General features: G+C 40.2%; 1 protein-coding gene across 2 annotated transcripts; it reads left to right on the top strand.

Annotated features, from left to right (window-relative positions):
* The first annotated feature begins 162 nt into the window (after positions 1 to 162).
* LOC123516541 (HEAT repeat-containing protein 6-like) lies at positions 163 to 26,934 on the top strand. Of its 2 annotated transcripts, none has more exons than XM_045275978.1 (18): positions 163 to 406; positions 933 to 1,102; positions 1,292 to 1,546; positions 11,212 to 11,679; positions 13,246 to 13,498; positions 13,869 to 14,032; positions 15,068 to 15,240; positions 16,004 to 16,230; positions 16,504 to 16,733; positions 19,293 to 19,418; positions 19,773 to 20,019; positions 20,909 to 21,039; positions 21,438 to 21,513; positions 22,010 to 22,137; positions 22,303 to 22,586; positions 23,443 to 23,773; positions 23,957 to 24,172; positions 26,281 to 26,934. In XM_045275978.1, the coding sequence occupies exons 2-18, from the start codon at positions 941 to 943 to the stop codon at positions 26,542 to 26,544; spliced, it is 3,735 nt and encodes a 1,244-aa protein (XP_045131913.1). In that variant the 5' UTR covers positions 163 to 406; positions 933 to 940; the 3' UTR covers positions 26,545 to 26,934. The 2 variants fall into 2 exon arrangements, with proteins under 2 accessions (XP_045131913.1, XP_045131914.1); XM_045275979.1 differs by having other exon boundaries at positions 921 to 1,102.
* Positions 26,935 to 27,941: the final 1,007 nt, after the last annotated feature.

Genomic DNA, 27,941 nt, shown 5'->3' with positions numbered 1-27,941 from the left:
GTATAAAGGGATGTAAAGCTGAAATTGGCTTCAACCCTCATTCGTGGTGTGGCATATGTGCCATAATGCCATGTGAGTATCAAAATTCGAAACCAAAAATTGCCCCATATCAACAACGAGGTGATGATATGGGAGGGAGTACTTTTAGCGTAATCAAAACAGGAAGAACTTGGAACACTTAGCGTCGCAAAGGCTACAAAGAAGACAGGAAGAAAATGGGAAAACTGCAGCAGTTATTAACAAAGAACAAATTAGAAAGTAAAAGGATACAGTAAAAATAATCAAAAGCTGACCAGACGCAAAGTGAGGAAACCACAAAAGGGGGAGCCGTTGCAAAGGTATTGCATTTGCCATTTGGTCCCAATCCGATCCGAGATCAAGATAAAGATTATTCATGCTGTGAAAGGTTTGTCGTTTGTCAAAAAATATATATATTGATCGTCGAAGCCCGAAAACAACAACAATATGTATATATATATATATATATATTGGAAATACCGGTGATGCTTCCGTTTAAAGAATTTGACAGGGCAGAGAACGAAGCAAAGACAAGAGTACTAAGTTTGTCTAATCGGTTAATGTTTACAGTCCATCCTTGTCATTGGCACATGGCACGATTGCATGTTGTGGTAGTATACTAACTGTATTTCATGTTTATTAAGTTTTCTTTTCGCGCGTTCGACTATTATTGACACATCGATGCTATTGAGAATCAGCACATCACGCCAAAAAGAGTTACTTTAGGTTTAGGTTAGCTTTATTTAGATGAACTTTGTTTTCGTTAACTTAACTTCTTATAAACTGCGCTGGATTGGATCACATTTTCACCACATAGCACACATGTTGCAGTGCTGTAAGATCAATGATGTTATGATCTTAAGTACAATCGTCCCCAAATTTTGTCTTACTGTTTGACTTAGGACATCCTTCAGACAGCAGGATGTCGGAGGCATGGCAGGAGAGGTGGAGCGAACTTGTGTCAAGGCTACTCAGAGTTCAAGTGGCCCCTGCAGCAGGTAGCGAGGAGGAAGCTAGCTTGATCACCACTCTGACAGGGCTAAGCCAGTGCTGCTCCAAACCAAGGCTGTTACAGGACCACCAGGTATTTGCTGTACTTTGAATATTTTGAGTGATTAATCTATTAGTAGTACAGCTGAGATGGACTTATACAATAATATGTCAAGATATTTCTTTACTTGTAGTGGCTTGTATAAAGCTTGGGGATCCTGTATATCTGGTCATTGTACAGCATTTTTATTCAAATGTGTCTCTTCTGTCATTCCTCTTGCAGCAAATTCAAGACATCGTGGAGAAATGTGTGAGTCACATCATAGACCCTCGTGGTATTTTAGTCAGACACTTAGCCCTCTTGCTGGCTTCCTTGCTGCGTTGCCACAGCCTTCACTTACCAGGCTCCACTTTAGTCCGGCTGGTGGCCTGGTTAGGAGAGGCTTTCAGGTATCAAAGAGGCCAACCAGATACTGTGTATCAGCTACTGCGTGCCTTAGCTGCCACTCTGAGAAATACTCCCAATCCTGCTCAGGAGGTATGTTATAGAACCTTCATTTGTGTATTTACTTAGTTGTATTTACCTAATTGTATTGTACAGGGTTCAAGCAAGGCTCATAGTGTCCTGTCTTCATATGTTCACTTATCTAATTTTTCTTTAAAGCTATGCACATTATGTGCTGCAACAACTTCATCATTCAATGCATTCCACTTTTCCACCATTCTGTGTGAAAATGTATTTTCAAATATCCTTCACACAATGCCTCTTCCTAATCTTCTTTGCATGTCTTTTTGTCCTTCCAGCTTCTTCTGTCACCAGCACCAAGTCTTGCTTGTCTATCTTTTTTAATGCCATTAACTTTTTTTACATGTGTAGGTCTCCTCTTTCTCTTCTATCTTGTAAGGTTGACAGTCCCATTTCCTTCAGCCTTGCTTCATATGTTAAGTTCTTTAGTTCTGGCACCATCTTTGTAGCTATCCTCTGGATTCATTCTAATCTTCTTATATCCTTTTTCAAGCTCAGCAACTACACCACTGCTGCATATTCATACTCATATCATACTTGTAATAATTTTTTTCATCATATCCTTGTCCAAGTACTGAAATGCCTCCGAAATATTAGTCAACATTTTATGCGTTGTTCCAAATATTTTACTTATGTGTTTTTCGGGCTCAGAGTTTCTTGTATAACCACTCCCAGATTTTTTTCCTCTTTAGTCTTCATTATTTGTTCTTCTCCCATCAAATAGTTCCATACTGGTCTTCTCTTATTCTTTCCTAATTCCATTACATGGCATTTCTTGACATTGAATTCTAACTCCACTCATAAATTTTATCTATATCTTCCTGCAGCAGAAACAGTCTTCTCGGGTCTTAATTATTCTTAACAATTTTGCATCATCAGCAAATAAATTGATATAACTAGTCACTCCATACTCTATGTCATTTACATATACCTGGAACATAATGAGGACTAACACTGACCCCTGTGGCTCTCCACTTTTTACTTTACTCCAGGATGAGTATGTATGATCACAGTTCTCATCTCTCTGTCCTTCAAGTAATCCCTTATCCATTCTAATGTGTATTTACCTAGTTGTATTGTACATGATTTGAGTGGGGCTCATAGTGTCCTGTCTCCATATCTCCATTTATCTAGTTTTTCTTTAAAGTTATGCACATTATGTATATACTGTAACAATTTCATTATCCAATGCATTCCAGTTTTCCACCGTTCTGTGTGGAAAACTGTATTTTCCAATATCCTTCGTACACTGCCTCATCCTGATCTTCTTTTCATGTCCTCTTGTCCTTCCATCATCTTCTGTCAACAGCACCAGGTCTTGTTTATATATCCGTTCAATATTATTTACTATCTTTTACATTGTTATTAGGTCCCCACATTTTCTTCTATCTTGTAAGGTTGGCAGTCCCATTTCCTTCAGTCGTTCTTCATATGTGAGGTCCTTTAATTCCGGCACCATCTTTGTAGCAATCTTCTGTATCCTTTCCAATTTTCTTATATCCTTTTTAGAGCTCGGAGACCATACCACTGCTGCATATTCCAGCCTTGGGCATGCTTGTGATGATTTTTTCATCATATCTTTATCCATGTAATGAAATGCCACTCTTATATTAGTCAACATTTTATATGATAGTCCAAATATCTTGCTTATGTGTTTATCAGGGCTCAGATTTTCTTGTATGATCACTCCAAGATCTTTTTCCTCTTTAGTCTTCATTATTTGTTCCTCTCCCATCAAATAGTTCCATACTGGTCTTCTCTTACTCTTTCCTAGTTCCATTATGTGACATTTCTTGGCATTAAACTCCAATTTCCACTTCCTGCTCCATTCATAGATCTTGTTTAAATCTTCCTGCAACAGCAGACAGTCCTCTCTGGTTTTGATAACTCTTAGCAACTTTGCATCATCAGTGAATAAATTTATATATAAACTGTTTATCCCAATGTGAATGTTGTTTACATAAACTTGAAACATAATGGGGGCTAACACTGACCCTGGTGGCACTCTGCTAGTTACTTTACCCCAAGAAGAGTATGTATCTGTGATCACAGTTCTCATTTCCCTATCCTTCAAATAATCTCTTGTCCATTCAAGCAAGGTTCCACGCAGTCCTCCTATGTTCTCTAATTTCCAAAGAAGTCTTCGGTGAGGGACTTTATCAAAAAAGCTTTTTAATGTCCAGGTTTACTGTGGCTACCCATCCATCTCTGTTTTCAAGTCCTGCAATAACTCTTGAGTAGAAGCTTAATAAGTTTGATACACATGATTGCCCTGTCCTGAACTCAAATTGTCTTCGATATGACTTGCTCCTCTTCTAGAAATTTAACCCATTTTTCTTTGATAATTATTTCACATAATTTACCTACGACACTTGTAAGTGACACTGGTCTGTAGTTTAGTGGTTCAGTTGCCTTTCCTCCTTTAAATATCGGTATTACATTGGCTCTCTTCCATTCTAATGGAACTTTCCCTTCATTTATTGAACTTGTATTTGTTTCCCAAATTGGATCCAGTAGTTGCTATTTACATTCTTTTAACACCCAGCCTGATACACCATCTGGTCCCATTGCTTTTCTGATTTCCAAATTATCCAATAATCTTCCAATATCCTCTTTGTGCACTGGAATCTCCTGTAATCCTTGGCAATCCCATATCCTATTAGGTTCTGTGAAATCATCTTCTGTAGTGAATACCGTTTTGAAGTTCTCATTCATTATTTCACACATTTCCTTCTCTGTTTGGTATGTATTCCCTTCTTTAATAATTTTTCAATTGTTTCCTTATTCTTTGTTTTCCTTTATAAACTTATAGAAAAGTTTGGGTTCATCTTTGCTTTTACCCACTACATCTTTCTCAAACTTTCTTTCTTCCTCTCTCCTTACTCTAATATATTAATTTCTAGCATCTTTGTACTGCCGTCTGTTATAGTCATTTACCTGCTTTAAGAGTTTCTTTCACGCTTTATCTTTTGTATTTTTTGCTTGTATGCATCTAGCATTATACAAAGCATGTATTTTTTTTCTGAACTCTATAAACAGGAACAAACTTTTTTACTCCTTCATTATATTTCTGTAAGAATATATATTTCTCTTGTACAGTCTTCCTGCACATAATATTTCTCCACTCAATACCAGCAAAAAAAATCCTTAATTTTTCAAAATCTGCTCTTGCATAATTTAATCTCTCTCCTTTATAGTCCTCTCTGTAACTTATCTCATCTTCCTCCTGCATTTGCATCTCTAATGTCACATGATCACTTTTCCCCATTGGACTAAGGTATTGTATGATTGGAGGGAGCTCTGGTTTCTTTGTGAAAACTAGGTCAAGCAACGATGGTTCTTCTTTCCCCCTGTACCTTGTTGACTCCTTCACCCACTGGTCCATTGCATTAACCATAGTCAACTGTAACACTTTCTCGCTCCACTGCCCAGCATTATCCATTACTTCCATCTCTCTCCAGTTTATTTTTTTTACAGTTAAGGTCTTCACCTAAAAGTATTCTTCTATCTCTTCTTATCATGTTATCTAGGCACTTTATCAACTCTCTTTGCATATCTTTATGTTCTTCTGATCCCCATGTATTAGTCTTTGGTGGAACATATGTAGCTATAATTTTTCTTTTCTTCAAATCTTCTGTTTTGATTGTTACTCCCATTACTTCCACTTTGTCCTCACCATATTGCACATCCTCCACACGTATATTATCACGAACCATTATTACCACTCCTCCTCTCCCTTTATCCTTCTTGTCCCTCCTCCAGGTATTATATCCCTCCTCTTTGAAGTTGACATGGATCTCTCCTCTCAGATTGTTTCAACAATGCACATTACATCCAGCATTTTCTCTTTCAAATAATCCCTAACTTCTAATATACTTGATAACAACCCATTTATATTAGTATAAGTCACTCTTAATTTATTGCCTCCTCCATGACCTCCTCTTTTTTCCTTAGGTACCACTTCTTTAGTCTCATATCTAGAACCCTCTAGTAAAGATTCTTCTCTATCTCTGTCCTTTTCTCTTTTTTTTCTTAGCTTCACTTCTTAGCATTTTCTCCTTTTCCCTTTCCTCTAAGTTCATATCTCTTTTTATCCATATATCCTTGTGTTCAACATCACCAGCCAGCTTCCCTTTTCTAGCCATAATTCCTGTACAGCCACTTGAGATCTCATTCTCACCTTCATTGGTCTCCTACCTCCTTCACTGTATCTTCCCAGCCTTATCACTTCCTCCACGTTCCTTGTCAAATTCTTGTGTGCTATTTTGTACTCGTTTGATAACAGTTTTGGCCCATTCTTTTTCTTCATGTTCTCTTGTGAATTGATTTGGATTTTTCTTTTTCCTTCATCCCAAAAATCACGAAGCTTTCTTTCTTGTCCACTGCATCCCGCGCCAAATCTTCCTTCTCTTTGATAACTTCAATTACAGCGACTTTCATGTTCTCCTGAATTTGCCTCCTTACCACCTCTGAAAATTTGACTTTTTCTTCTTCTTGCTCCTGTTTCCATTCATTTCGTAGTTCTTTCAACTTGTTATCACCTAATCCACCTTCTGCCCTATCTGCAATCCCATCCTGCACTTTAGCCTGCAAGCTCTTTGAAGAGCTTTTGTAATTTAACATATAACATAACATAAATAATAGGATAACAAAGGGCCACCAGGGCCCATCTAGGTTATCCTGTATCAGTCGCACAGCGACCTCGTCATCAGTACTTAAAGATACACTTACAAGTACACAATACATTATATACTAATTCTAAATATTTGGCCCATTAACAGGGCTAAGTCCTGCAGCGAATCCTCTACAATCTGTGGTCCCCATACATGGGGATCATGTCTTGTTTAACTATAGTAAATTTCTTATAAAACTATCATGCAGTGCTATACATAATTATAAATCTAATAAATTTAAGTGCTTATCTAATCTGTTTTTAAACATTGTCAAACTAGTGCTATTTACAACCGTCTCTGGCAATGCATTCCAGAAGTCTACCACCCTATGACTAAAGAAATATTTTCTTATATCTAACCTGCAGCCTTGCTTTCTAATCTTCCTGCCATGATTTCTAGTCCTATTTCCTCCTCTAAGGTAAAGAAAGATCTCACATCTATGTAGTTTGTATCTGAGAACATTTTAAATAACTCTATCATATCCCTCTTATACATCTCCTCTCAAATGAAAACATGTTTAATTCCTTTAATCTATCTCTATACTCCAGGCGCTTTAATGCTGGTATCATCCTAGTTGCTCTTCTCTGAACTGCTTCTAACATGTTGATATCCTGCCTATAGTGGGGTGACCAGGCCTGTATGCAATACTCTAAATGGGGCCTAACATAGGAATTATATAAGCTACGCACCACTTCCTTACTTTTATAACTAACATTTCTATTTATAAAACCCAGGATCCTATTTGCCCTATTTCTTGCTTCTAAACATTGCTTTGAAAATTTCATAGTCCTGTCTATCACTACTCCTAAATCCTTTCCTTCCTCTACTGCCTCTAGCCAACATCCCTCCATCTCATAGTTAAAGTTTGTGTTGTCTTTACCTAAATGCATAACCTGACACTTTTAGAATTAAACTCCATCTGCCACCTGTCTGCCCATGCTATCAGCCTGTCCAGGTCTCGTTGTATTCTGTAATTGTCCTTTTCACCCTGTACTGCACATGCTATCTTAGTATCATCTGCAAACTTTGATACTTTGCTACTAATTCCTATATCTAAATCGTTAATGTACACCAAGAAAAGAAGAGGTCCTAGCACTGATCCTTGGGGTACCCCACTAACCACTTCCTTCCACTCAGACATTGCCCCATTTAATACTACTCTCTGTTTCCTATCAGAAAGCCATTCACTAATCCAATCAACTAACCTACCCCTATCCCATGTAGTCTCAATTTGTACACTAGCCTCCTATGCGGTACCTTATCAAACGCCTTGCTAAAATCTAGATATATAACATCTATGCTATTTCCATCATCTAACTCCTTGGTAATATATTCTAAGATATCGAGCAAATTTGTAAGACAGGACCTCCCTGATCTAAAGCCATGTTGGGTATCTCTAATTAATCTATTCTCATTTAAATGCTCCCAAATACTACCCTTAATGATTTTCTCTAGTATCTTACATACTATACTAGTTAAACTGATCGGTCTATAATTATTCGCATCATCCTTCCTACCTTTTTAAATATTGGAGTAACATTAGCTAACTTCCAGTCCTGAGGTATCTCAGCAAACCTAAGTGATCTTTCAAAGATTAACTTAAGTGCTTCAGAAATACTGTCTACACCCTCCCTAAGTACTCTGGCATGTAGCTCATCAGGACCACTAGCTTTCCTATCGTCTAGTTCAAGAATAAATTTCCTAATAATTCCCGGTTTTATATCAATATTTTCTAAAGCTCTTAAACTACTCGTCGCACTGTTTGTAACAGGATTTCCTATTCTTTCCTAGTAAATACTGAAGAAAATTGTTCATTCAATAATTCTACTATGTCTTCATTTTGATCCACTACTACACCATCTTTTCTGAGTGGTCCAATCCTATCCTTATTTCTTTTATCACTGACCTTGTAATAACTATATAATTTTTGGGATCTTTACTCCCAGCTCTAGCTAGTTTTATCTCTGCCTGCCTTTTACTTTTTTTATAACCTTACTCAAATCATCTCTGACCTGTCTGTACCTAATCAAATCTACATCTTCCCACTTTTCTGCAACTCTCTGTATGCCCTCTTCTTCTCTCTGATCTGGCTACCTATCTCATGAGTCCACCATAATGGCTTCCTGTTTCTCTGCCTTATATCTTTGTAAGGGATACACTGCATCACTATACCCTTTACTACAACCTTAAAAATATCCCACATCTCCTGTGCAGTTTTATTTCCAAAACTATCTTCCCAGTTTACCTCTCCTAATAACTGACGTAACCTACCATAATTGCCTTTCTGATAGTTTGGGACTCTAGTCTTATTCACTATATTATCCCTACTGGAATTAATGATAAATCTAATTATATGATGGTCACTGTTTGCTAAAGTCTCTCCTACCTCAACTTCCTTTAAACAATGCTCAATATTTGTTAGTACTATGTCTAAAACCTTCCTCCCCCTAGTAGGTTTATCTACCATCTGCACTAAATAGTTATCCTGAAAACTTTCCATAAACTTATTTTCACTAGCATCTCCTACCATCCTCTCCCAGTTTACTGACTTAAGATTAAAATCCCTAAGATAATTGTCTGACTAGTACACCCCTATTTATCTCATCTACCATAAGGTTGTCTACATCTGCTGACTGGTTAGGTGGTCTATAAAAGCTCCTACTCTAATAACCTTACTTTTGTTTACTCTAACATCCAGCCATAAGGACTCTACTCTGTTATCTACCTTAATACCATTAACCTGACTGGAAATGAAGGATTTTTACATAAATAACTACTCCTCCACCTATCCTACCAATTCTCTGGTGTAAATACATAATGTATCCATCTACTTCATATTCTTTCCTATTTTCCTAAACTTTTCCTCATTTACCCATGCCTCTGTGACACATACAACATCTAAGTCCTCCTCAACTATATAACTAGATAACTCGTCCTTCTTGTTCCTAAGACTCCTGGCATTTACATAAAACATTTAAGTCCTGCTACCTTCCTAGATGCTGTCTCCTTATTTGGAATCCTAATCTTATTCTCTCCTATTTGCACCTGGAAATCTTTCCTAATCTTTTCACTATCTCTGTTTATCCTATCTAATTTATGTCTAGCATCTTTCTTCTGGAATGCATTTGCTACCTCACCCCTACACTCCATCCCAACTCCCCTCCAGACATCCACTCAGCACATCCACACCCTTCCTACTCAGATGCACACCATCCCTAGCATACAAATCCCTTCGCCCATAGAACCTATCCCATACATCCACAAAGCTGACACCCACATCCTTACACATCCCTTTTACCCGATCATTCACACCAATGGCTCTAGACAACCATTCCTGCTAACATACACACGAGGCAAGATTCCTGACACTACACACCTCCTACCACTCTCCCTTATCTTGCCTAACATTTCCCGAAATCTTGCCACTAACTCCTCCGACCCACCTGCTCTGACATCGTTCCCACCTACGTGCAAAACTACTACACCCTCCCTCTCCATCCCCCCAACCCTCTTCTGCACCTCCTCACTCACTGCCTTCACACCTGCACCAGGCATACACACGTTCGTCCTCCTATCCCTGTCTTTCCCACAGAAAGTGCTATCTAAATACCTAACCTGAGAGTCACCCACCACACACACCTGAGGTGTGCTAGGCACAACCATCCTCCTCCTCTCCTCTACCCACTTCTTTCTCCTTTCACTCACCACAACCACTTCATTCACTCCACTCTCACTCTCCCTCTCCCCCTCCAACAAACCGAACCTATTTTCACACTCAACAGGTTTAGTCCTATCCTCCCTAACTGCCTCCGCTTTCCTTCCCCTCGCAACCTGCCATCTCTGCCCATCCTGACTACTATCTTTCCCAGTCTGGCTCGCCTGCTCCCTCTTCCCCACTCTGCTCTTCCCGACAGAGGGCCAAGCCACCCTGTCGCCCTCAGAAGGTCCAACCTTCGGCCTAACACTGATCTCCTGCCTAATTTTTTCCACTGCCTCCCCAAGCCTCTTAACCTCCTCCTTCAACTCAAAGATGAGAACTTCGTTCGCACTTTTCCCCTCACTTAGCTTTCTGATTTCCTCTCGTAATTCTCGGTGCTCAAGAGAAAGAACTAAATTCTCGCTCTTGAGCCTACACACCATACACTCAGAAAAGTCAACGACCTTCCTGTCATGCCCACACATCTCACACACAACAAACTCTCCCAATCCCATCTCAACACTCTCTTTCACGCACTCAATCACACTCTGATATACCTCAGTAGCTACCGCCATACTAATTTACAATCTGTTAACTCACAAACAAATAAAAATACTTGGTGACGGCGGGGTGGGGGAACCGCGGTGGTGGGGGGGCCTAAGTGAGGTCAACTAATCCTCTTTCAAGGTCAACTTGACAGTTACAAGCCTAGTCTCCTCGCTCTACAAAAATACTTTTAACTCACAAACAGTGATTCTAACCGCTATTTCACTCTAATCTAACACTTGCAGTACACACTTTCACTTCACTAACACTCAAAAGCACCACACACAGACACCAAGCACAAACACCACTGCTAACTATAAAACCACAGCCAAAAACGGAGCGCACACACAACACGTCCACTCGCCACCGCAGCTCTCTTGTTGAATTTTGGCATGTGGTTTTTAAAAACGTCATTTTGCTTCTTTATTTCCTGAGTCTCCTCTTTCAATTCCTGATTTATTGCACTGATCATCTCACATTGAGCTACTCTCAATTTCAGGGTTGTGTTCTCTGTCATCAGTCTGTCTTGTTTGTCCATTAGACTGGACATCACCTCCTTCATATATCTTAATTCCCTTTCTACGTTAATTAGCCTTCTCATATTACCTCGTTCATCCTTGAAACCCGAGAAATCCTTGTCCATAGTATCATCTAACAGTTTCCTTAAGCCAACAGGAGTATCTATATAGCATCTTCCGTATGATAGATATACTGTTATGTGTAACAGGAATTTTGTGTCATTTCTCTTGTGTGTATTGCAGGTGTACCTGGCACTGGCTGGCAGTCATGGATGCTTGACCAAGACCTTGGAATCCAGCTCTGCATGGCTTAACAAGGCTTTAGCCATGCAATGCCTCCATCTGCTGACCTATGTGGGACCAGAGGTGGTGACAGAAGCAAGGCAACGTGCAGAAGAGATCTTTCCAGCTGAAGTGGTGTCAAGTATACAGAGGATTGTGATCGCAGTGGTGCAGCAGGGCCCACCTAGCCCCACCCATTGCTCTCATCGTCTATATCTTCACCTGATTGCTTCAGGTCTGAGTGTGCTCTATAATCTGGTGGTCTGTGCCCCTGGACAGGTGCTCGGAAACATCATTGTCACTGCCTGTCGTCCGTTTGCTTTCTATGGGTTGCCAGGGTATTCTCATGGGGACTTAGTGGACCACTGCCCCACTCCATCTATGGACTTTTCTCTCTCCCCTACACAAGACAGTGATTCCTCCAGCAGGGTGAGTGTTCCAATTCCTTGTCACTAAGTTTTCCATTAGGTGATGGGAAGTTACCTGGATATATTTTTGCTAGAAGTCACATTTGAATTATGCCAAAAGATACCATAACTTTTTTTTCTGTTGATCATTCATCATCTGTGGTTGGTGATAGTGATTAATAGCAAGTTGCCAAAGAAGGTAAACTTTCATGATTTCATGTCCATCTGTAGATTCTTCTTCAATTAGAATATATGTATTTTTTTTTATACATAATTGAACCCCACTGGCAAAGTGTCATGGTTGTTATGGTCAATTTACTTATTACTAGTTACCAAAGCTACAGAAAAACCTCGCTTGACGAACAATTCGGGAGACGACCAAAAAATTTGTCTATATCGACCCAGTGGATGAACAATATTTCGGGGGACGAACATGGTTAAACGGCTCGCCAGTAGGCGAGCCATTTGTGTGATAGCTAACCCGGCTATCACACAACAACAAAACAAAATATAAGCACAAAAGAAAATAGAAACAGGAACATACAAAAAATATTACATAACATAATCTCCGTGCCACCACAATTTTCTCCTGTTTTTCCTGAGCATGGTGATGTTACCGGCGCGCTCTACTGTAGCTTCCTCGGCGTTATCCTCTCTGCTCTGGTGTCTCTCAGCGTTGCTGTCATCATCATCCTGGCTATGTCCAGGTACTGCAGATTGTGGCACATCCATCGCAGCTGTTTCCTCACTCGCCTGGCAAGAAACACCGCCCTACTGCTCGCTCCTCTCACACTGAGCATCACCTCCGAGGATCAAAGGAACTTCCTGGCCACATGCCTTTAACTTCCCTTCTTGGAAGTCCAAACTTGCTCCCACATGCGTGAGGAAGTCAATCCCCAGCAGGCAAGGGTCTTCCAAGGCAGAGATGAAAACTGGCAATCTTTCCATGTTTCCCACGCCGATGTTCACTATAACGGGGCGCCACATAGCGGCACTGACTTGTGATGCTACACAGCTGTTGTGTAGCTCTGGCACACTGCGCACATCCAAAGTCCTCTCTCATGACTGTCTTCTCGGATCTTGTCTGTCTTCCTCCCCATCCTCCTCTCCTCCATTCCATCATGCCATCAACGTCCAGTCTCTCCAGTAAATAACCTTTTCTTTTTTATTCATTTTATTATCATTTTGATAGCATTTAGGTAAGTCAAACAATTTAGGCTTTCTATAATTATTTTGTTCATGTCATGCATACATTAAAGGTCTATTTTGAATGGGTTTTATGGACAAAAGTATGATTTTTTTTTGGGTCTGGAATGGATTAATGGTATTTCAATACATTCTTATGGGAAAAATTGATTCAGGGGACGAACAAATCAGGTGACGAACAGGATTTAGGAACGAATTATGGTCGTGAGCTGAGGTTTTACTGTATCTACTTGGGTGACCATGATAAGGATTAGTAGGGCATTAGCCAACCAGTACATAAAAGCACAATTGAAATATATTGGGATGATTGTAACCACAGTAAGGCTAGATGATAGTCTATGCATCATAATTCCCTCTATGCAATGTATCCTGTACACCATAGAACTACACCAACCGTAACCGCCGAAAGAGGCTAAGAAGAAAGCGAGCCCAACCCTCTCGCTCCACGTCGGACTGCAACAGGGGAGTGGTTGGGGCTGCTCTGGGTGGCATGCCTGTTGGAGGGATAAGTCTTGGGCTTCGTGGGGCACCTCCTGCTACTGCCCTGGCCAACATCTCTCTCAAGCCTGAGTGGACTAAGGGCAGAAGTCAAGCAGAGGGGCAGAAGAACCAGAATGTCTCCCCACTTCCCTCAAGTGAGTGTTGAAGTATACTGAAACATTCTTTGATTAATAAGAATAAACCCTTCCTCATCTCCAGTTCATATTAAAAAGTTGGATACTGGCTTGACATTATTACAGGACTCAGCCAGTGAAGCTCAGAGTACATGAGCTTATCAGAAATGCATCAATACTCATAACTAGAATGAAACAAATAATGGCTGTGTTCACAAGGTAACATTATTACTGTATATGTGTAGCAATGTCAGTGTTGATACTGCTTTTTTCATCAGTATGAGGGTTGAAATATTTGAATCTTTATAGTTTTTGGTTATGTCTTCTTTGAGGGATTGTACTTTCTTATCTTTCTCTTTTTTGGTTCATTAAACACCGTATATGCATGCAGGCTCAGAAGGAGAGGAGGTCCATGAGGTCAGCAGGTCAGCAGAACCTCAGATCAGCGGCTCTGAGACTGATTTTTCAGACTTTGAGGGCAGTGGAGAAAAGGAAACAGCACTGATGGCTAGAGTGCGACAGTGTTCCCTCCAGGCCATCAATGCAGTCATCGATGTGAGTTTGTATTTTGGAAAAGGGGTTCATAGTAACAAGGAAGCATTTACAGTGATGAATGGTATTGTCCAACCCCCTATTGAGGTAGCCTGTTGTTGTTATGATATGCAATTTTGTTATATATATATATATATATATATATATATATATATATATATATATATATATATATATATATATATATATATATATATATATATATATATATATATATATATATATATATATATATATATATATATATATATATATATATATATATATATATATATATATATATATATATATATATATATATATATATATATATATATATATATATATATATATATATATATATATATATATATATATATATATATATATATATATATATATATATATATATATATATATATATATATATATATATATATATATATATATATATATGTGTGTGTGTGTGTGTGTGTGTGTGTGTGTGTGTGTGTGTGTGTATATATATATATATATATATATATATATATATATATATATATATATATATATATATATATATATATATACATATATATATATATATATATATATATATATATATATATATATATATATATATATATATATATATATATATATATATATATATATATATATATATATATATATATATATATATATATATATATATATATATATATATATATATATATATATATATATATATATATATATATATATATATATATATATATATATATATATATATATATATATATATATATATATATATATATATATATATATATATATATATATATATATATATATATATATATATATATATATATATATATATATATATATATATAAGAATAATTATACTTAGGTTTAGAGTCAGTGTCAGATACACAAGAAATCAAGGAGTCAGTCAGAATTGTAGTAAGGTGTTTTGGTTACTGACTCAACACCCTTGAACTTTACATTATCACTATTACCACCACCACCATCCTCACTTTCACTCAAATCACCCAGCATAACTTTTCCCTTTGACAGAAAGTTGGGAAGCAGCACAAGTTCAGCTTCTGGCCACCACTCATGTGCCAGAACCCATCCCTCATGACCTGTGTGCTAAGGGACCCATCACTTTCAGTTCGTATGGCAGCACTTCAGGTTATCAACACATTTTTGCTGGATTCCTGTAAGGTGCTCACCCTTGCTGTGGAGAGGTGAGCTGCTAATAACATACTCGTACACTATTCCTCTCACCTTCTTCGATTTCCACAATAAAGTACAATTCACTGATATCTGTTAATGAATATTGTAAGCTCTCTCTTAATCACTTACACATGATCCTAAATATATAGTACATTCCCATAAAAATAAGAGAAATAAGGATAAATTGTAGTGGTATCAAAAAATGTCTTAAAATTTTTAGTCACTTATCCACAACCCCATGGTTGAGAAAACATAAAATCTAAGAAAGTTACATACATTTGTGTTAATGGTAATTGGCTAGATGTGATGTTGACTCTTTTTCTTACTTTTCTGTTCAAGTGTTCCTGCAACACAGAGAATCATTAGTTTATTTTCTTGTTGAGTGTTGTGAATGGTTGGTATGTGTTTGAGGCACAGACTAATCACCATCAGTCCTCCATCTGACTGTGCATTACAGATTTTAACTTTCATTTGGTTGTAGTTTTCATGCTTTATGTACCTACTTGCTCTGTGTTTCGAAATACATGTGTAAGTTTTCATAGAAAAGGCATTTTCATGACAGCAGTCATATTTGTATTAGGTTTGATGAGCATCCCAAAATATTCAAAACTCTTTTTTAATTGTTCAAAAGTCCTCTGGCTCTGTTATTGAATATTATTATTGGATTGTAAGGAGTTTACTTTCATAATATTCTTGTCAGACTGAAAGAGAAAATTTTTGCCGAAAAAAGCATTTATTTACTTATGCTTATTTTATTTGTGACTCTCTGAGCAGTGAAGGCAAGAGTTCATACACCACACTGGGGCACCAGCTTGGAGTCAGCCTACGTGAGCTTCATCGCTGTCTAGCTCTTGCCCTTCTCTCAGAGAAATTTCCAAGTGCCCTAGTCCGAACACTAAAGACAATTGAGCTTTTGGTAGAGAATGTCAACTATTCCAAGCTACAGCCAGGCCTCCTCAGCAAGTTGGTGACACATGTCAAGTACTTCATGCGTTATAAGGGTAAGCATCTAGACTGATGATCATTCATAAACAAAGAGGCCTAACTAACTAGTGGAAGGGGAAATTGTATTTCATCTCTATCAGGGCATTTTACAACTTACATGTACTCATATAATTTTACCAGTTTTTATTCAAGAGAAAATATTATACCCATAAGATATTTATGTAATTATATTGTTTGTGCCCTAGAATCAAAGATTGATAATGTTTGTGCTCAAGTACTCCCTCCCTCATGAGTTATATCCTTGAACCGGTTTTATCTTCCTCCCTCAGAGGCTGTGGTACGGGCCAATGCCTTCTCAGTGATGGTGAGTGTGTTGATGATTAAGCCACAAGTAGAGGAGCTACAGGACCTGCTGCTTCGCTACCAGACACCAACTGCCACTGCACCTCCAGCTGTGTTGCCGCCACCCTCCATGGAGGAGGAGGTGCCTGGTGAGGAGGAAGACGAAGAAGAAGAAAATGATGAAAACCTGAAGAAGGAAATGGAAAACTTAAATCTGGTATGAAAATTCATATTTGGTTTTGGGGCTGCTAAGGAATGCATTGGGGAGCGCCCAAGGTGACAGAGTGGCTTCGCATCGGTAGAGATGCTGTACAGTATTTAGGAGAGTTTTGCTGCCAGACTTGCTGAGAACCATGACCAGTACAGGGCTCTGTCACATAGGACTAGAGCTCTCCTGAGGAGAGACAAGGAGAGGTATGACAGGGGTCTCACTGAGGATGTATAGTGTCATTTAAATGCTAATGACCTCTGACCTGCCCATCGACCCCTGAAGAAACTCCGCTCCAAGTCTACATCTCAGCTGAGTGCTATCCAAACAGCAGATGGTCGCCTCATATCGGATGCAGATGGGTAGATGGCTCGTTGGGCTGAGTACTTTGAGCATCTGTTCCAAGTGGACAGCTCCAAACTGCAGGGTTACAGATGGTGGATGCTGATCCACCCATTGACAAAACTGCATCCTACATTGATGATGTCAAAGAGGCTGTGGCGAAGTTGAGGGGTGGAAAGGCAGCTGGCATCTGTAACATCAGTGCGGAGCTGCTCAAAGTCGGGGGTGAGGCCATGGTCCGTGGGTTGCATGCAATTGCATTCCCCCTGACTGGAAAAAGGGATTGGTCATCCCTATCTGGAAGGGAAAAGGGGACTGTCAGGACTGCAACAACTACTGCAGTATAACACTGCTCAGCATATCAGGCAAGGTGTTTGCCCATTTGCTGTTGATGCATATCCACAGTCACATGGTGAAACACCAGAAACCTGAACAGTCTGGGTTCACGCCCGGTAAGTCAACAACTGACCTGATCCTTGCACTTCACATACTGGTGGAACACCAACTTGAGTTTCATTAAGGGATACTTGTAGCCTATGTCAATCTCAAGATGGCATTTCATTGAGTGCATCAAGAGACACTCTTGGATCTTCTGCATCTCCGTGGGATTCCTGCAAGGATTATTGGTCTACTAATTGGCCTCTACTCCGGGACTGTAAGTGCTGTGAAGTGTGGAGGGGGCGTGTCCAGCTTCTTCCCTGTAAATACGGGAGTGAGGCAGAGATGTGTGCTTGGTCCATCACTTTTCAACATTTGCATTGACTGGGTACTAGGCAGAATTGTAGACCAAAGTCATTGTGGAGCATCTGTTGGCAATGCTGAGATTACAGATCTTGTTTTTGCCGATGATGCAGTAGTTTTTGCTGAGTCACTGGAGATTCTAGAAATGGCTCTAGAGGCACTGCACGAGGAGGCAAAGCCCCTGAGACTCCAGGTTTCCTGGTGTTTGGAGGCTTACTGGATGAAACAGTCCATGCGTGTGGCAAGGACTTGAGATCTCTAAAAATTTCACATACCTTGGTAGTGTAGTGTGTAACAACAATGGATCAAACCAGGAAGTTGTACAGTGAATTGGTCTGGCCCATGGCTTTATGGACTTGCTCAACATGAGTATTTGGCGTTGTCGATACCTGTGCAGACGGATGAAGATTCGGATCTTCAAGTCACTGGCGATCCCTATCTTACTCTACAGTTGTGAGACATGGATGCTGAACACCAGTCTGAAGAGGCAAATTGATGTCTTTGGTACTAGTTGCCTTCGTAGGATCATGGGGTACTGCTGGTATGACTGTGTCAAATCAGCGATTGCTCCCTGAGATTGATTTGAGGCCAATTACCAGCATAGTCCGTCAACGCTAACTGCAATTATATGGGCATGTGTCACGCTACCCAGAAGCTGATCCTGCATATCGGGTTGTCTCCGAAAGGCATAACCCAGAATGGAGGAGGCCAAGGGGACATCTACAGAACTCATGGCTGCGGCAAGTTGGTGCCTCTTGCTGGAAGTTACTTGGTATGGGAAGGGAGCCTGCATGGAGACTCATGAGGTGTGACCACCTGGAGTGGCACCATAGGGTAGGCGAGGTGATGCATCCCTCCTGACGTATGCTCCCCATGATTGATGATTGATTGATTTGGGCATGTGGTTTGGCTGAAACTGGATTTGGAGACTGTGGGTTTGCACCCTTCAGCTACTTGTTGCACCAGTTGCCAAGCTGCCACCTCAAGGGACAGGACATAACCCATGGTTGATATGCATACATAGATACATACACGTATACACACACACCATATATTTACAGTTAAGATTGATGTGCTTTTTTCTGTGTATGTTTGGACATTGACATTTGACTGACATGTACATCATTCATGATAATACATAAAAATAATAATTCTCTTCTCTGCTTAAGCAACGTCATATATCAAAAGAAAGACTGAATGAATGACATGGTTAATTTTAACCCATTAATAGTCACACAAGAAACTATGTGATGTGTTTGTGAAAATTGAATGGTAGAAGCATGCATTCCACCTTCAAAACATTTTCCATAATGTTATAATGTTCTGTAGTTTGAACTCTAGCTTCTTTTCTTTTCTTTCAAGTGCCTAATTTAATTAGACAACTAGTTTACTCTTATACTTAAAGAAGTCAAAGAGATGAGTAGTGATTTGTAACAAAAATCTCACCACCACAGTTATCCAAAGCACAATCTCTTAAAATTGTAGCTGAGTGAAGGGGAAGATGAGGCAAGCACTGGAGGAGAGAAGACCATGGTGTCCTGGCTGGTGGGTCGATGTGTGGATTCTCTTCTAGCACTGGACCATGAGGCTGTACAGGGCATTTATATTCAGGTGAGAGATACCAAGCAGGATGGTTGTGAGTGACACAAGTAAGAAGTAAAACTGAAACAGAGATAAGGAATGATGTAAGTCAAGGTTTGTGAATTATCATGTATAAAATATGTCCTGACATTTTCTGATGCATAGTTCTATGCATATAAGTGTTTGTGTGTTGTAGCAAGCAGAGACTTAAAAACTTTTATGAGTATAAGAAATGAAAGAATGAAGATTATGATTGACCTTGCATTTGTGATATGGATGGAATAGCAATGCAATAATTGTACAGTGTAACTGCAGAATGGGGAAGCATACAGTCAGCAGATTGGAAATAAGCTTGTATTTTAGCTTTTACTTGTTGTCTCACAGGTACAGCTACAGTCCTTGAAGGTGTTGAATGCCCTAGTGAGTGAGCACCTGACTCTCATCTTGCCCAGCCTGCCCCTCATTCAGCGGGTCATCACAGTGTGTAGTGAAGCTGTTCAAGAGTCTGTGCCATCATCGTCAAAAACACATCATCCCACCTACACTCTGTCCAACACCAGAGACCATCAGCCAAGAAGAATTGGTGATGTTGGGGATGGAGGAGATGCAAGTCTAACATCTCCAGATCCTGGTAAATATATAATGAACACTCAATTTCCTGGACTAAAAGGAGAAAAGGTTGGCTGATAATTTTTTAGAAATTATGATGTCTTTATAGCCATAGTGTAAGGAAAAAGCTGGTATGAGAATGTCTAGCTTTGGTTCTTTCACACTGGGATGTTTCAGCCAAAGCAGGCATTGAGGAGTGATTGCTACTAATATTAAGATCCTTATTATGCAGTAACTATAGTTATTACAATTATCCTGATGTTAAGCAGCTGATCTGTGAGAGTTTATGATTACTGGTATTGTTGTTGAAAGAACTTGAGTGTTGTCTGGATTTACATGAAAGGCATACCATCTGTGTTTACTATAATGTGCATAGTATCTCTCTCTCTCTCTCTCTCTCTCTCTCTCTCTCTCTCTCTCTCTCTCTCTCTCTCTCTCTCTCTCTCTCTCTCTCTCCATAAAGTATGACTATTCAGTATATGCATCTGGTTTGTAAGCTATGACTTCCTTTTTCCTATGTTAGTATTCCCATTAGTATTTTTTTGCAATTGTCACTCATGATTACTTAACATACTATGCTTTACTAGAAATATGGATATAATATTTTGTTAGGTATATAAATTCAGTTTTGTGCCTTGATAGCCTCTTTTGCACTTTTCTATGTAGGAGGAAAATATTATCAAAGTAATGTTCCAAATTAGTTAGTTGATCCCTTAACTGTGGAGGGCAAACATCAGCCTTGGAAATTGTTAGTAAAACTAACCTGATTAATAAAAAGAAAAAAAATCATGTAAAAAGAAAGTCAATCAAGTGAATGAAAGAGTAAAATAAAAATTAAGTGCTTAAAGATCATAAATAGTTTTATAACAATTGTGTAGATGGAAAAAAGACACTTGGTGGTTTACTTGCAGGTGTAGTGGTGGAACACACATACATCCTGCTGGGCTGCTTGCTGGGGGCAGTGAAGACAGACTTGGATGGAAAGACTGAGTCCTGCCTCAGCCTGATTCAGGCACAGCAACTCTGGCTCTGGGCACTTCAGGTTTATGCATCCTTCATGCCTGACCATTATAAAATATCTCATGTTTTTTTTTAAACATTCCAATTGTAGTCTTACAATCTACTCACATGTGGACATTTTCTATGTTATGGTGTATCATTCAGATATGCCAAGCCACCTCAAGATGTTTGAACACTATATCGTTTCACCTTGTTAGTTAAAAGACCTTCACACATTTTATGGGACTGAATCCCCATAACTGGATGCTACCATTACTCAGACCTTTCTTGCATTAATTTTCCTGTTTATGCTTGATTAGATTTTGTATAGATTGTAGTGCAGTATTTGGAACTTGCCATAATAGTAGTATTGGAAGCCTTTAAGATACTATTCTGCTCCTAAACTAAAACCCTTACCACACTACTTTGTGTTCTGCACAGGGTCCTCTCCAGGTTCTTCTCACCCAAGCTGCCTCTAGATACAAGGGCAGCACAACTAAAGCCTCTTCTACACAAGGTAAGGGGGACAATATTAGAGTTCATCACCACAACTGTTATTCATTATTATCTTTGTGCTGGATAATACCACCATATTTTCCACATTGCCAGCAATGCCAGTTGTTACAAGAAAGTATGCTGACAAGGAAGTGGAGCAACAGCCAAGCTCCAAACCCATGAGAACATAATAGTGCTACTCAATTTAACGTAGTTACAATAGAGGATACAACAACAATAGATAACAATCTATTGATCCCCTAGGTTCACACAACCTCTCTCCCTGCAGCTTCACACTGACTACCTGCCAGCCCTTGTTCAGCACCACAGTCTCACACCATAACTCACAATTACCCAACATTCATTCACTTAAATTACAACCCACTATTGATAATAAAGCAATTGAGAATAAAGAAAGCAGTGTTTTACATAGATGTACTTTACATATCTCTTAACACACAACATTTCTTGGAAACTAGAAAAGTTCTACTGTGCATTTTTTTTTTCATCCCATACAGGACAAAGTGAAAGATGTGATGAAGGCAGCTGGAGGGACCAGAAAGTGGTGAGCAATGCTGACAGCACAGAGGGTTCCTTGAAACAAGTGGTAGCAATGGCAACAGTTCTTTCTCATTTCAGCCCAGAGGTGTGTATATATTTCCCATGTGATAATATACAATAAGAGCTGTTTTTTATATCTTGTCTCCAAATCTGTTATGAATCATATCAGTTATTGAATTTTCAATATTTCCTGCATGGGCCACTATATCCTTTATAGGCCACCCATCCTTACATTGGATCTCCTTGACAGGTGTTTGAGAGCCTTGGTGAAGTGTGGGCAGGGCGTGTCACTTCCACTGTCCACTGGTTGGTGACTCACCCTGACCCAGAGCTACGGTTGGCCGGGGTGAGAGCCATGGCCATCATGGTGGGTTTTTCTGGAGTGGTGGCCAACCCAGGCAGTCTGACTCTTCTGCACGCCACTGTAGAGGCTGCTTGTGATCTCTTGGCTCAGCGTGATGCCAATGTCAACAGAGACCGCCTCTTGGCCTCCTGGGCACTGGCCAATGTTTCTTCTGTCTTTGAGTTGTACAAGTGAGTTTTTCTTATGTAGCCTCAGTTTTCAAGAAGACAATCAGATTGATAAGCATCTCATCCATTTGCATCAGACTACTATTTATTGAATGAAGTTAGTAACTTCTAAAATCAAATCAACAAACCACAAATTCTACTATTACAGTGGTGTGATTGATAAGGAATTTTTCTTTGTAAAACAATGTATGGAGAGTTGTGAATGCAAAAATTGGCCTGCCAGCAAACTCCATGTTTTTTTTACAATTTGTATTTATATTAGATATGTTACTATTATGCTTCTGTGGTCATAAGTTATTATGTACCACAACTGCCATTTGTGTGTGTTTGTATCCATGTATCTGTGTGTGTGTGTGTGTGTGTGTTTGTGTGTTTGTGTGTGTGTGTGTGTGTGTGTGTGTGTGTACATTATATATATATATGCTTCTGTGGTCATAAGTTATTATGTATCACAACTCCCATTTGTGTGTGTTTGTATCCATCTATCTGTTTGTGTAATTCACTGTTTGATCTGCTGCAGTCTCTGACGAGACAGCCAGACGTTACCCTACGGAACGAGCTCAGAGCTCATTATTTCCGATCTTGGGATAGGTCTGAGACCAGGCACACACCACACACCGGGACAACAAGGTCACAACTCCTCGATTTACATCCCGTACCTACTCACTGCTAGGTGAACAGGGGCTACACGTGAAAGGAGACACACCCAAATATCTCCACCCGGCCGGGGAATCGAACCCCGGTCATCTGGCTTGTGAAGCCAGCGCTCTAACCACTGAGCTACCGAGCCGTGTGTGTGTGTGTGTGTGTGTGTGTGTATACACCATATATATTTTTAACCTATGATGCTCCATTATAGAGAGAATTGGGAGGAGAGCGAGCATTCTGGCTCCAAAGAGGTACTGTCCCAGGAGATGCTGATGCGTGTATTGGATGTGGGTCTCAGAGCGTGCCAAGACAAGGACAAGATCCGACCTCATGGTGTGCGCTGCATTGGGAATGTTGCCAGCTTCCTGCAGCCCCAGCAGGTGGCTGATCCTTCACTCGTCCCACTGGTAACTCAGGCAGTGGACACCCTCGTCACCTGTGCCAGCTCTGGCAGTAACATGAAGACTCGTTGGAATGCCTGTCATGCTCTTGGCAATATTATGTCAAGTGGTCGCCTCCCTATAGCCACTGCTTCTTGGAGGGTGTGTATTCAGTCTCTCCTCTCTTCCCATATTTGTTTTTGTTTACTGTGAGATTAAATCAACATTCATTTTCATTGTTCTCTCTATTTCCTAATGAAACATGGACAGTGATAGCTGTCCTCCTTTCTCCACCACAATTACATTACCATAAGAAATCTCGCTTAGTCACATTGCCCTCCTCAGGGCCAGGTGTTCACGACTTTGGGCTGCCTTGTGGAGAGCTTCAAGAACTACAAAGTGCGAATCCAAGCATGCAGTGCGCTGTGTGGTGTGACGGGACGGCAGGAGTACGGAACTGAATACCTTGGGGTGTGGCGAGCACTCCTACATGGTCTTGACAATGCACAGAACATTGTGGACTACCAGGAAATAAGACACAGGGATGAACTGATCAACCAAGTAAGTGATCAGGTGCCAACACACACACACACACACACCATGTAGTGTAGGGGTTAGCATGCTCGACTCACATTCGAGAGGGCCGGGTTCAAGTCCCAGGAGCGGCGAGACAAATGGGCAAGCCTCTTAATGTGTGGCCCCTGTTCACCTAGCAGTAAATAGATATGGGATGTAACTCGAGGGGTTGTGGCCTTGCTTTCCTAGTGTGTGGAGTGTGTTGTGGTCTCAGTCCTACCCGAAGATTGGTCTATGAGCTCTGAGCTCGCTCCATAATGGGGAAGATTGGCTGGGTGACCAGCAGACGACTGAGATGAATTACACACACACACACACACACACACACACACACACACACACACACACACACACACACACACACACACACACACACACACACACACACACACACACACACACACACACACACACTCTCTCTCTCTCTCTCTCTCTCTCTCTCTCTCTCTCTCTCTCTCTCTCTCTCTCTCTCTCTCTCTCTCTCTCTCTCACATCTCACACACACACACACACACACACACACACACACAGTGAAATTCAAATCAGTAAGAAAATTAAGATACAGTGGTGCCTTGGAATACAAACTTAATCTGTTAAAAATTTTGTTCTTACTTAAAAACATTCTTACTCCAAAGCATCAAAATACATATATTCTTATGGAATAAATTATAATTCTTTCCAAACCACCTCCCAAGACCAAAAAAATGCATTTTTCACTTAATTTCTTACTTTTTGCATACTATTAATATATATACTACTACTACTATTATGCTATAACTATAGAAGATAGGAAAGTAAAGCAAGAAAGTAAGCAAAATGTAATATAATGAAAATTCAACTTCTTGTGGTCAGAAACAAGCGTCACCACATCCTCCTCATGTGACTCCATCAAGCCAGCAGCACACACTCTTATATAAACCAATAAGTTTTTCTTTGATGTAATGCTTCTCATTATGGAAAATAAATCAGGGAAGTAAGCAAATTGTAATATGAAAATTCAACTTCTTTGCGGTCAGAAACAAGCGTTGACACATCCTCCTCAGACGACTCCATCAAGCCAGCACTATGCACTCTTATCTAAACCAATAACGAGATAAAAATAACAATTCCAATAATATGTTTCTGAACTGCTTACTTATCCATGGAAATACATGTATATCTTATATCTCACCAAGAAATACATAAAAAATGATCAAATACAGCATACTGACATTAAGTGCTCTCACCATCCTCACGCTTGGCACCCTCACACCTACACAAACATATCCTTGTAAAAGCTGATACATGATTGGCTAAGTGTCCACCATCTTAAAAACAATGGGCCAATGACAGGCCTCGATATATGACAGATAGCCTCAAGCATAAACAAACTGTGCGCCATAAAGGAGCGCGCATGGTCCAGATATAAGATATATCTGGACCGTGGGAGCACGGCTTCTGAAAAGCGCCATGATCATGCCTGACAGGCTCTAATGTAAGAGCCACAATTGTGCCTGACAGGCTATAAGGGTTAAGGCTTTTAATTCGTGAGCTGAATACTCTCTCTTCCCCTTGGATCTTCAAGAGTCTTCCATACGTCTGTCTGTATGTCTCGTGACCATGTGTGCTGCTATGCTAGGCAATGATCTTAATAACTAAAAAAAACTTAATATTATTATCCGCGGCACTACAAAACAGCAACCAAACAACTGCAAACAACACTCCTGAGGCACCAAGTCAGCGTGGTGCCCCAGCATGCAGTCAGCTGATCACGCAGTGCTGCTCACAATCTGTTGACCGCTTTTGTTATTGTTTGCACCCCAAAGCAAAGTTTGTCCTCCAATGCAAAAAAAAACAATTTTTTTGTTCATAATCTAAATTGTTCGTACTCAAAAGCATTTGTACTCCAAGGTACCACTGTATTTGTGTGTATTGTTGAGTTCATCTTATCCTTGATACCATGAATACTTTATTTTCCTAGCCATGTCTATTGAGGAGTGTGGTGGTCTTACTTTCAGCTAACAAGATCAGTTTTGTTTGTTATTATCATTATTAATACTAAATAAATGTATGAAGGACTGTCACAAAAATCTCTTCTCTCTGTCTCTCACTAGATTTGCCAGGGTATCTGTCAGCTATGTGCTCATCTTACCCTTGCTGATGCAGGGGCTCTCTATGAGCTCCTGCAGGTACACCAGGATGTGGCAGGGCCTCTCATGCAGAAGGCCTACTTGTCGCTGCCTCCTGAGAGGTCTGGACATGTGCTTCAGGCTCAGCACCGCGTGGAGGAGCTGATGGGATGTGATGCTCTGACAGAAGCTCAGCAGCAGGCACTCCTCATCCTTGAAAATCTCACTTCTATCTCCACAAATAGCTGAGATAGATGTATTTTGTTAACTCAAATTAAGAATTCAAAGCCTCTAAAGCACAAAAATGTGTTCTGATTGTCAAAGTGAAAGTTTGTCATAATGACTCCCAGAGATCAAGAGTATGTCCAGGTGATCATCCTCAAAATACAAGAGTGTCACCTGAGTGTGAAGGTGTCCCATGCTTTTGATAAGGCATGTATTGAGCTTCTACCAGTTGTTATTGTAAGAGAGGTAGTATGGACCAGGAGAGTTTTTTTCAAGGAGGGAGATGTTTTGCATGTGTGTAATAATAATAATAATAATAATAATAATATATGGTTTATTAGTTTGGCAGTGCAACAAAAAATTTACACTGAAAATATACAGGTGGGGGGGGGACATTAAAACAATGAAATGCTTAACCTAACTATGGATCTAACTTAACCAAGAATTTACTTATTGATTTATTTATTTATGGCTCGCACCATAGTGGGCACCGCGCTAAAGTGGTACCGGTCAGTGCGCGGTGCTCTTAAGGGCGCCACGCGATTCTGGTGTCGGGTGGCGCGGGCAGGGAGAGGCACGTCTGGGGGTAGCAGGTAACGGAGACGTGAATGATGCAGCAGCCCTTCCCCAAATTTTTCCAAGGCTTCCTGGTGTCTTGTGGCCAGCCTCGGCAGACTCAGGCAGGTCAGGGCATCCTCGTAGGACCTATAGGCAGGCCCAAGGATGACCCTGAACACCCTCTTCTGAACCGTCTCCAGCTGTTGTCGTTGTGTGAGGTTCAGGGAGGAGGACCACGCTGGGGAGGCGTACATGAGCTTAGGGAGTATAAAGGTGAGGTACACTCCCCTCAGCTCATCTGCCGGTGCACCCAGGGACCTGAGTCGGCGCAGCATATAGATCTTGTATGAGGCTGACCTGATGATGGTGGAAACATGCTCCTTCCATGATAATTGATTGTCCACCAAGACACCTAGAAGCTTGGTGCTGCGGACCACCTGGAGGGAGTGAGGGCCCACAGATAGCTGGGGAGGGCGGACTGCTGCTGTGGAGGTACAAAATAATAATGTGCATCACCACAGTCTTGGTGTGGTTGATGGTCATTTTGTTGTCCTCCGTCCACGTTTGTAGTTGGTTAAGAGTGTGTGTGTGTGTGTGTGTGTGTGTGTGTGTGTGTGTGTGTGTGTGTGTGTGTGTGTGTGTGTGTATATTTTCCTAGTTGTATTTACCTAGTTGTAGGTTTACAGGGCCTGGGCTTTATGCTCGTGTGGCCCATCTCCATATTTACACTTATCCAATCTTACTTTAAAAGTATGCACACTCATGTGTGTGTGTGTGTGTGTGTGTATGTGTGTGTGTGTTAGTGTGTGTGTGTGTGTGTGTGTGTGTGTGTGTGTGTGTGTGTGTGTGTGTGTGTGTGTGTG

The sequence above is a fragment of the Portunus trituberculatus genome, chromosome 41 (genome assembly GCF_017591435.1).
Source record: "Portunus trituberculatus isolate SZX2019 chromosome 41, ASM1759143v1, whole genome shotgun sequence".
Taxonomy (NCBI): domain Eukaryota; kingdom Metazoa; phylum Arthropoda; class Malacostraca; order Decapoda; family Portunidae; genus Portunus; species Portunus trituberculatus.
The sequence above is the reverse complement of the archived record's forward strand: the minus strand, read 5'-3'. Positions and strand labels throughout refer to the sequence as shown.

Excerpts from the sequence above, each read along its gene's own strand:
- LOC123516541 (XM_045275978.1), top strand. The coding sequence starts at position 941 with ATGTCGGAGGCATGGCAGGAGAGGTGGAGCGAACTTGTGTCAAGGCTA. Across the intron at positions 1,547-11,211 it reads CTCCCAATCCTGCTCAGGAG|GTGTACCTGGCACTGGCTGG; the intron begins GTATGTTATAGA and ends TGTGTATTGCAG. Across the intron at positions 24,173-26,280 it reads GGGATGAACTGATCAACCAA|ATTTGCCAGGGTATCTGTCA; the intron begins GTAAGTGATCAG and ends GTCTCTCACTAG.